The 11,135-nt window shown below is 53.2% G+C and overlaps 1 protein-coding gene across 2 annotated transcripts in view; it reads left to right on the top strand.

Moving 5' to 3' along the window:
* Positions 1-7,570, top strand: part of RHOG (ras homolog family member G) — a 40,853-nt gene extending 33,283 nt beyond the window's left edge. For both annotated transcript variants that reach the window (XM_081002396.1, XM_081002397.1), the window contains exon 2: positions 3,553-7,570. In XM_081002396.1, the coding sequence (XP_080858522.1) occupies positions 3,553-4,170 (618 nt within the window). In that variant the 3' untranslated portion in view covers positions 4,171-7,570. The remainder of the gene's footprint in view (positions 1-3,552) is intronic.
* The last annotated feature ends 3,565 nt before the right edge of the window (positions 7,571-11,135 follow it).

Genomic DNA, 11,135 nt, shown 5'->3' on the forward strand with positions numbered 1-11,135 from the left:
GTTGGGTTTCCCCAGCCACTTTGGGCGGCTTCCAACAGAATATTAAAATACAAAAATCTATTAAACATTAAAAGCTTCCCTAAACAAGCTGCCTTCAGAGGTCTTCTAAAAGTCTGGTAGTTGTTTTTCTCTTTGACATCTGGTGGGAGGGCATTCCACCGGGTGGGCGCCACCACCGAGAAGGCCCTCTGCCTGGTTCCCTGTAACCTCACTTCTGGCAGCGAGGGAACCAAAATAAGCCAGTGTGGAACTAAGAGCAGGGAGAGAGGAGACAATTCTACTGTTCGTGTGAAGCCCAGAAGCTGAAATCAATTGCACAACAGCCCAAATGTAGCACAAAATATTAGGAGAGGAGGTGAACTTATTCACTCATTCATTCATTTACTCGGGGGGGGGGGTGGAGAGGGAAGAGAGAAAACCTTGCACACCACCCATTGGGCTTCTTAGACGGAAGGTGGGTTGGTTGTTGGCACCCGTCCACCTCGAGAGACAATGGAGTGCGCCTCCGGGGGTGAAGGCAAACCGCAGGAGAATCACAGCGCCTGCTGTGGCTGCAGAGATCGGTAACTCATAACGGCTGCCCCCCCATGTTGTTTTTGCTGCAGGAGAATCACAGCGCCTGCTGTGGCTGCAGAGATTGGTAACTCATAACGGCTGCCCCCCCATGTTTTTGCTGCAGAAGAATCACAGCGCCTGCTGTGGCTGCAGAGATCGGTAACTCACAACGGCTGCCCGTCGGTTTGTTTTTGCTGCGTTGGCAGCAACGAAGTGACATATCTGGGCTGCAAGCCTGGGCAGCGGGTCCTGGGCTAACCAGAAGACAAGACCCCCACGAAGGAAAGCAGAGCAAGACATTTGGCACCGGAAGGCGCCATCCAACTGCCTTAGGGACTCCGTTCCAGATTGGTGTGGAGTTCACCCCCAAGCCTTTTCTTCTCCCAGAGATATCCCACAAGGCAGTGGAGGTTTAGGGCCAGAATTTCCCTTCTCCTAGGTGGGCTCCCTTCCTGGGTGGCCAAGCCCTTTCTGCCGGGGCATAAATGCAAATACAGTGGACGCTTGGGTTGCAAACGCGATCCGTGTGGGATGCACGTTCGCAACCCACAGAATCCGCAACCTGCAGCGGCACGTCTGCGCACGCGCAGGTTGCAATTCGGTGCTTCTGCGCATGCACAAAGCGCAATTTAGCGCCGAAACCTGGAAGTAACCCGTTCCGGTACTTCCGGGTTTCGCCGGTCCGCAACCCAAAAAAACGCAACCTGAAGTGTCTGTAACCCGAGGTATGACTGTAATAGAGCACACATTATTTAACTTCACATGAGTACAGCGCCCCAAGGCCTCCTTGCTTGCGCTCCTCGCGTAAAGCACAGACTTGGGGGTCTTCCACATGTTCTAGAAACAGGTCCAACTGTTTCTGAGCATGTTTCTTTTTGCCCCGGCCCTTTCCCTGCGAAACTCCGCTCTTTACTGCTGAATCGGGATAAACAGCAATTCGAGTTTTCTGCCCAGACCTTAGTCACTGCCTGTGATCTCACTAGAGACTCGTGATCCTTGCTTCTGAATCATTTCCCACCTTCAGCAGCCGGCCAGCAGCTCCCAGCCCCTCTCTGCCTCTTGCCCTCCAATCGCCGGCCAGCCGGCCCTTATCTCTGACCCTCAGAGCAAGGGAGGGAGGCGGCTGGGGTGGAGTTTCGCTTTGCTGCCTGCCTTGGCGCTTGGCAGGGCTGGGGAAGGCTATCTGGGATGGGCAAGGGGGAAAGATGCCCATTGGTCAGACCCCAAAGCGGAGCCTCCAGGCGCAGGGGCAGTAAGAGCAACAGAGCAGCCCCGCAGGATCAGGCCAGTGCCCTGTCTCCTCCACCATCCTGTTCTCCCAGCGGACAGCCATATGCCCCAGTGGGAAACTCGCAAGCAGGATTTGAGCACCGGAGCAACTCCCCCTAGCAAGTGGGATTCAGAAGCATGGCTGAAATGAATTATTTGATTTTACATTTATATTTGCTCCTAAGAGCCGACTTCCTTCCTTCCTTCCTTCTTCTGGCTTTTTATATCACATCTAAATTTTTCACATTGTTGTCATCCATTTTGTATATTATTGTTCTTCTTTTGTATTTGTCCATAGAGTGTCTATAGCCAAATAAATTGAGAGCCAGTGTGGTGTAGTGGTTAAGAGCGGTAGACTCGTAATCTGGTGAACCGGGTTCGCGTCTCCGCTCCTCCACATGCAGCTGCTGGGTGACCTTGGGCCAGTCACACTTCTCTGAAGTCTCTCAGCCCCACTCACCTCACAGAGTGTTTGTTGTGGGGGAGGAAGGGAAAGGAGAATGTGAGCCGCTTTGAGACTCCTTAAAGGGAGTGAAAGGCGGGATATCAAATCCAAACTCTTCTTCTTCTTCTTCTTCTTCTTCTAAATCCTCCTGTATATACAATTCTTATTGTCTATTCATTTACAACTACCATTGATTAGATTAATCACATTATACATTTTACTTTTCATTATTTTCTTTATCCAGAAATTTTCTTTGTATTTCACATTATGAGGTTTATTTCAGTTCTGCTGGTTTCACTATTTCACCTTATCCTTCCTATGCATGACATAAATTTTTCCCATTCTTTTTGAAATGTTTCATCGCCCTGTTGTCGAATTTTCCCCATTAATCTAGCTATTTCTTCATATTCCATTACCTTCTGTTGCCATTCTTCTGCTGTGGTAATTACTGTTGAGTATGTAAATGAAAATCAGTGAAGAATATTATGAATTGAAATGAATTATTTGATGCCTTTCCTTGTATCAAAGCAAGTAACCCAGTCTCAGAGAGATGCAGATCTCGACAGACGGAGGAACAGCTACTAGTTGGAGGGGGGGCTGTTGTGTTCACCCCTGAGAGAGCTTGGGGGGTTGCTTCCAGATGGGTGTCTGACATAGGATCGTACGTGCTGAAGAGCCTAAGGAGAGCCTGCTGCTGGATCAGGCCAATGGCTCATCTGGTCCAGCATCCTGTTCTCACAGTGGCCAACCCGCAAGAGTCTCCCTTTCCTGCTGGGACAAGCTCCCCTCCCCACTGGTCTCCCAGAATCAGAAGAGGCAGAAAAAGGGCAGAGGAGAAATGAGCTTCATGCAAGCTGCACAAAGTTCTGGAGAGGAAGGGACTTAGATGGCTGTGGGGAGGCAGGGACTTTCAGTCTCGGCAACTGACTCACAGGGCAAGACCTACCGGGGATAAGCTGCTGCGCTCATAAAGCCTGACGCTTTCCCCGCTCTGTGCAGTTTGCATTCTTGCTAATAAAGAGTTGATGCAAACTTGCACAGTGTGATTTACTGCTGGCTCGTTCCCGACAATACTGAGCAAGGCGTGTAGACGATACCGAGCGAGGCGTGTAGACAATACCGAGCGAGGTGTGTAGACAATACTGAGTGAGGAGTGTAGCCAATACCGAGCGAGGCGTGTAGACAATACTGAGCAAGGAGGGACCTCAGTCTAAGCAGCTTCTTCCTCTTGCGCTTCTCCTCCTTGCCCTGACTGTGTCTTCCTTCCGTCTCTCCCCCTGCAGATTTCTGAAGGCGAGAGGAGAGGAGGTGCCAGGGCAGCCGCCATGCAGAGCATCAAGTGTGTGGTGGTGGGGGACGGGGCGGTGGGCAAGACCTGCCTGCTCATCTGCTACACGACCAACGCCTTCCCCAAGGAGTACATCCCCACTGTCTTCGACAACTACAGCGCCCAGAGCGTGGTGGACGGCCGGACGATCAGCCTCAACCTGTGGGACACGGCCGGCCAGGAGGAGTACGACCGCCTGAGGACGCTCTCCTATCCGCAGACCAACGTCTTCATCATCTGCTTCTCCATCGCCAGCCCGCCCTCCTACGAGAACGTCAAGCACAAGTGGTACCCGGAGGTGTGCCACCACTGCCCCGACGTCCCCATCCTGTTGGTGGGCACCAAGAAGGATCTCCGCTCCAGCCCAGAGGCGGTGAAGAAGCTGAAGGAGCAGAACCAGGTGCCTGTCAGCACCCAGCAGGGAATCAGCCTCTCCAGGCAGATCCACGCCGTCAAGTACATGGAGTGCTCGGCCCTCAACCAGGAGGGCATCAAGGACGTCTTCACAGAGGCCGTCCGTGCCGTCCTCAACCCGGCCCCCGTCAAGGCCAAGAGACCCTGCACGCTCTTGTGAAGGGGGACGCTGGCCAGCGCTGACCCTGCCCGTCAGGGCCGCAAACGGGTGCCCTCGGGGGTGGCTGGCCGTTCGGGGCTTGGGGTTCTCCTTATCCCATTCCCCCTCCTGAATGAAGGATCCACACCCCTCCTCCTCTCTCTTCCCCAGATGTGACTTTTCCTTTCTGTCTTTGCCACCGTTCCTGCCCAGATTCCCCGATTCAAATTACTAGGAAGGAGATCTCTGTAAGGCGTGAGCCGTTCGGCAGTGAAGCGGATAACCTGGGGAGGTGGGCTCGCCTTCCTCGGGGGCTTTTCGGCAGGGATTCTTGAGCTGCGGTTGCCGCATCGCAGAGGGTGGTCTAGCGGCCCTCGGGGGTCCCCTATGATTCTGTGGCTCAGCTTGTTTGGACTAGGCAGGGACCCAAGGCCACGGATGACGTTGCAGCGTCCAAGATGGAAAAACGGCCACGTTTGCACTAATGACCTGCACAGTTTGCCTGGGGGGACGACAGCGATTCCTGGGTATCTCAGGCCCCCAAGCACCGTCTGGTTGCTGGGACCTCATTTCCCCCTCTTCTTTTGGGGGGCTTCCAAGCCACCACTTGGCTCAAGCTCGTGAGAACCTGATGGATCTCAGAAATGTATTGTCTGAAAAGGCAGTCCTCAGGAGACAATGGCAAGGCAGACGGACGCAGAGATCTGTGGGGTTCATCCAGCCCCCCCAAAAAACTTTCCTCTTGGGAGCCCACAGCCACACAGAGAGCTGCGACTCGGCAGGGACGTTCTATGCACTGAGATGACCCCCCCACCCCTTGCGACTCCTCCGTGACAATTTGGGACCTGGCAGCTGTCAACAGAGAAGCTTCCTTTGCAGTCCTCCCTCCCTCTCCTCTGGGCTTTCGTGCCTGCTTCTCAGGGCTGATCTCCCCGTCTCCATCTCCCCACCTGCCTTTCTCCAAATCGAGCCCCAGCTGGCGGCTGCACCAATTGCACCTGAAGTACCTACTTGCCTTAAGGAACCTGCGGTGAAATGCAGGACACCTCCTGTTTACAGAGCCTGGCGCTTGGGGTTTTGTGCGTGTGCCTGTTTTAATTTCCTAAGGGGCTTCCTGGAGCCCAGCCTTTGCAAACCTGGCGCCCTCCTGCGGCTTCGGACTACAACTCCCATCAGCCCCAGCCAGTCCATGAATTACTGCCATGCCCTCTGCGTGGGGCTTCCCTTGCTCCTGATCCGGGAGCCGCAGTCAGTGCAGAATGCTGCAGCACGATTGCTGACGGGAGTGAGACCCTGCCAGCGTAGAACCCCTGGTGCTCAGAGATCTGCACCGGCTGTTGCCAATCTGCTACTGGGCCAAGTTCAAGGTGTTACTATTAGAATATAAAGCCCTTAATAACTTGGCACCTGTTTACCTGCAAGATCGCATGACCACAACCTCTTTAATCAGCAGAACTGGCACGGTTACAGGTGCCACAGCAACCTGTTCCGCATTGGTGAGAACTCAAATCTCTCAAGTGTGGCAGCACCTACACTTTGGAAATCCCTGTCTCTAGACATCAGGCAGCTGCTTTTGCTGTGCTCTTCTCGGTGCCTGCTAGAGACATTTCTTCTGTTCAGACAATCCTGCCCAGATCTTTAGAAAGTCCACTTTGAGTTTTAAAATCTGTTTTTAGTCTTATTGCTCTTTTAACTTTTCAAAAGCTTTCAGATCGTTGTAGTGAGGGCCGGGCGATATGTGGTTTTCAACATCGCAATCTATTACCAGCTAAACATCATGATATACTGATATATCACAATGTCTGAAATAAGGATAGGGCTATGGAGAGGCGCGCCGATCGGAAGGTCGGCAGTTCAAATCCCCATGACAGGGTGAGCTCCCGTTACTCGGTCCCTGCTCCTGCCAACCTAGCAGTTTGAAAGCACGTCAAAGTGCAAGTAGATAAATAGGTACCACTCTGGCGGGAAGGTAAACAGCATTTCCGTGCGCTGCTCTGGTTCACCAGAAGTGGCTTAGTCATGCTGGCCACATGACCAGGAAGCTGTACGCCAGCTCCCTTGGCTTATAGAGCGAGATGAGCACCACTACCCCAGAGTCGGCCATGACTGGACCTAACGGTTAGGGGTACCTTTACCTTTACTTTTATATATATATTCACAATATATTGCCAGATCAAAAATCATGAAACTGATTATCACGATACAGACTTCAAACGGCTTTTGGAAGTTATATCAATATATCGCCTAGCCCTCGTTGCAGTTAATTTTCCTGATGCATAATTTTATTATTTGGATATTTTTTTTTGTAAACTGTTTTGAGGTTCTTGGTTTTTTCCTCTCCCTTTTTTTTACAATCCAGCAATGCGTAAATTTTATGAAATAATAAAATCAATAAAAAAGGGTCCCAGGCAGCTGGAGGGGCACCAGGCTTGCAAAAGGCTTGCAGAGACTTCCCATTCATCTAGGCAGTTCCTCTCCGCAAGATGCATTGTTCACAGCCCCAGAGGCTCCGGTCAAACTGACTGTCTGTGGTGTGCCCCCTCCCCGCCCCCCTACACTTCCTTCTGAGAAACAGGAACTCCTGCCTTCCCGGCCTGCTAGAAGTGGACTCTTTCGCCTTTCATATTTCTGCAGTCAGTAGCCAGGGGCGCTGTGTGTGTGAACACTTAACAGTAAAAAGACAGACTAGGAAGAATGCTGTGATAACCAAACCTCTGCAGTTCCCCGCCTGCTTGTTCCAGCTACATGACTCCAACTGAGAAGCCCCCGCTGGCTTGTGCATTGCCCACCCATTGCTCAGCTTTGCTGCGCAGTCAGAGGACCTTGAATGGCGCTCCATGAACCACCGCCAGCAGCAGCAGCAATTGAGTTTCGTTCAGGTGTTCCATGGCAGGTCTGCAAAACTGCGATTAAAAATCAAGCAGTGCATGGCCAGTCACTACAACAGGAAGGGGGGGAAATAATTAAGTGATCCCTGGTGTATGTGTGTGTGTGGTGGGGACTAGAAACTTGCTGGAAGGTTTTTGAACTGGAGAGTCTCAGGATCCGAATTGCTCCGGCAGATGGCGAGTTTTCTGGCGCCGCGGAGAGCCCAGCCACAGCCCCTCGTGCCTCCATTTTGCTTTCTTAATTGCCTCCGGTGGAAAGAAGAACCTTTGGCGTCGTCACGCCTCCTTGCGCAACACGCCAGTGAAGCTTCCTGCCTCCTCTGAATCGGATTCATAAGCTGCAGCCAGCCGCCAACGCTGTTGGCATGTTGGCATGACCTGACCCAAGAGGTCCTCCTCGCCTCGTCTCCCTTCAGCAAGGGGAGGAAGGAGGCTTCCCATTCCGGACCTTCTTTCCTCCTTTAAAATCACGTTGTGCAAAAGTACCTGGAGTGTTTTCTCTTGCTAAATAAAGATGCAGCTCCAAACCACCACCACCCCCCCACATCCTCTCTATTCTTGGACCTCTTTTAAAACCGTCCAGGTTTCCTCCAGGAAGGAACGAGGGACGTAGTTTAACGATGTGCTGCAGGAGGAAGGCCTTTTTAAAGTCCAAATCCTCCCGCTTTGTGGGATGCCCAAGAGTTCTAGTGTTACGCGGGAGGAAAAGTTCCTTGGTCCACTTTCTCCAGGTCATGCAGGAGGTGGGGGTGGGGTGTGTGGTTCCAGCTTGCCAAAGGCGAGAATCGAGTAGGGGGGGTTCTCTCAGCCTCTGGAGACCCCGCAGGCAGCATGTGGCCCAGAGACTTGGCCTTCCAAGTCAAAAGTAGCCTGGCGGCAGGTGGAGCTGGGCTCTGCGTCGGTGGGTGTGCAAGAGGCTTCTTAAGGGCTGTGGACTCTGCTGCCGTGTCCGCGCAGAGCAGGAACTGCTGAGGGAGGTGAAGCGGGAGCTGAGGCTGCATTTTCAGTTCCCCTCGCTAAAAATGCAACCGAGAGGGAGGGCCTGGCTGGCGCCAAATGGATCAGGCTGGGCCAGAGGCTGCAGCAATAACCCAGAGGTCACAGGAAGCCCTTGCCGCTCTCGGAGCACAGCTGGAGCCCTTCGCGCCTCTTCTAAGAAGCGGATCAGGCCAATGACCCACCTAGTCCAGCATCTTAATCTTGCAGTGGGAGCCGAGCTATTGTGGCTAGCAGCCACTGATAGCTCTTTCCATGAATTTGTAGAATCCTCTTTTAAAGCCGTCCAAATAGTGGCCATCGCTTCCTCCTGCAGGACTTCGTTTTATCTGTCCTGGTTTTCTCAAGGTTCGGCTTCACTGGACGCCCGCAAGTTCTCTGGGTTGCCGGAAGAAGGAGCAGCTGCTTGGAAGCGGCTGTCTTCAATGGAGCCAGGTGTGTGTGTGGGGGGGGGGGTCCCCCTCTCCCTGGCCGCCACCCTTCGCTCCTCCCTCCAGAGGCGCAGCTCCCATCTCCCGGAGACCTTCCACACCCAAAGCAGGCACTCTGCTCCTAAAGCAGCCTCACCCACGACTTCAACGCTCACCAACTCCAGCCGGCGAGGCCGTATTAGTGCACCACTCACATTTCACAAGGCTGCAGAAAGAGCTTGTCACGTGGGGGGGGGGGATCTCTAGGCAAAGCTTGTGGGAGACGGCATCCTGACTCCAGCAAGTGCCTGCGCAGGCCAAAGAGGCAGTCTGGTCCTCTGATGGCTACAGCTGGAGCCAGCCCTGCAGTGATGGCTTCCTGCCCAACAACCTCCCACCCTGCAGGATGTTTCAACAGGGGCCCTCCTGATGTTTCAGACCATCAACTCTAGTATCATGTGGCCGCGTTGTCTGAGTTTGATGGAACTCAGATAGAAACCATGGGGTGGCCACACCCAGCAGGTTCTTTAGCTGTGATGCCTGCCTTGGAGGGGGTTGGGCTAGATGTCCCTTGGGGGTCCCTGCCACTGCAAATCAGTGAGCCTGTGGCCACCCAGCTCTTGCCTTTCCCATGGTCTCCAACTGGATCAGCGGCTCCCAAACCTTTAAGAGTCATCCCCATCCCTCCCTATACTCTGAAATGCATTGGGCAAAACAGCAGTTTGAACGACCCACTGGTGAATACTGTATAATTACTCAACATCATTCAGAACAGTTGACACTGGATTGCACATTCATTCAAAATAAAATTAGAACTATTTGGTTGAATTAAAGGACAGAATGGTGGAGTTGGAAGGGAGCGCAAGGGTCAACCAGTCCAATGCAGGATCTAGTCTGATAGCCAGCGCCGCCCCCCCCCCGATCCCACTTTCCCTTAGTGCCCCCTAGGAAAACCTGTTGGTGGGTCAGTGGCCAAAGTGTTGGTGCTGACCTTGAAAGCCCTAAACGGCTTCGGTCCTGTATACCTGAAGGAGCGTCTCCACTCCCATCGTTCTGCCTGGACACTGAGGTCCAGTGCCAAGGGCCTTCTGGCGGTTCCCTCATTGCGAGAAGTGAGGTTACAGGGAACCAGACAGAGGGCCTTCTCAGTGGTGGCACCCGCCCTGTGGCACTCCCTCCCACCAGATATCAAGGAAATAAACAAACTATCTTATCTTTAAAAGACATCTGAAGGCAGCCCTGTTTAGGGAAGTTTTTAATATTTAACGCTGTATTGTTTTTAACACTTTATTTATACCCCACCCATCTGGCTGGGGAAACTCAGCCAGATGGGTGGAGTATAAATAATAAATTATTATTATTATTATTATTATTATTATTATTGGTCATCATCTTGGGCTGTTTGGCTTCCGACCTCCATGGGGAAGCTAATGCAGCCTTTGTCTGGCTTGGTCTGGGTCCTGCCAGCAGCAGCAGCAGCAGCAGCAGCAGCCAGTCTTTTCTCCTCCTGCCACAAAAAGGCCATTGTTCCTCTTCCTGGCCTGGATTTCACTAACAAATTGCTGTCGGGAATGGTAAGGCCCCAAAGGAGAGGGGTGTGGCTGGGCAGAGGGCTGACCCCGGGATCAGGAGCCAGCTGCACCTGCGCTCATAAGGACAGAGGCAGAGAGCCCTGCTAGATGAAGCCACAGGGCCCGTCTGGTCCAGCGTCCTGTTCTCACAGTGGCCAACCCGGTGCCCTTAATGGGAAACCAGCAGGCAGGATCTGAGCACCAGAGCCCTCTCTCCTGCGGTTTCTGGTATTCAGAAGCAGAGCGTCCTGGCTAGCAGCCTTCAATAGCCCTCTGAATTTGCCCTGTCCTCTTTTAAAGCCATCTAGGCCGGTGGCCAGGGACGCAGGTGGCGCTGTGGGTTAAACTACAGAGCCTAGGGCTTGCTGATCAGAAGGTCGGTGGTTCAAATCCCTGCAACGGGGTGAGCTCCTGTTGTTTGTCCCTGCTCCTGCCAACCTAGCAGTTCGAAAGCACGTCAAGTGCAAGTAGATAAATAGGTACCGCTCCGGCGGGAAGGTAAACAGTGTTTCCGTGCGCTGCTCTGGTTCGCCAGAAGCGGCTTAGTCATGCTGGCCACATGACCCGGAAGCTGTACGCCGGCTCCCTCGGCCAATAAAGCGAGATGAGCGCCGCAACCCCAGAGTCGGCCACAACTGGACCTAATGGTCAGGGGTCCCTTTACCTTTACCTAGGCTGGTGGCCATCATTGTCTCCATAGTTTTAACTAGGTGTTGCATTCCCCTGTACTATCATGCAAAATGCTGCTTGAGGAACAGCCCTGACAGACCCGTCCTTTCCGCCCACTGCTGCTCGGCCGTTGACCTTCGGGTCTGGAATGCGGCTGGCCCAAGCCGAGAGCTCGAGGCTCTGCTGCTGGACACATCGCACAGAGAGGCATCCATCCCTCTCGCTTCCCTCCCCGCTGCCCTCATCTGAGGCTCCAGGACATTCCTGGGAAGGCATGACATCACTGGCTTGCTATTGAACCCGAGCTGATCTGTGGCCTTCGGGAGAGGCGTCTCCAGAGATGGATGGAGCCAGAAAGCAAGTGCTTTGATGGCTGCAGCAAAAGGGCAGGGGGGTGATGTCTTCTGGAATCCACAGGCGAAGTGGCGGCAGCTCAAATCTCTTATTATTTC

The sequence above is a fragment of the Podarcis pityusensis genome, assembly GCF_964106645.2.
Source record: "Podarcis pityusensis genome assembly, chromosome: 4".
In the NCBI taxonomy this organism is placed as follows: Eukaryota; Metazoa; Chordata; class Lepidosauria; order Squamata; family Lacertidae; genus Podarcis; species Podarcis pityusensis.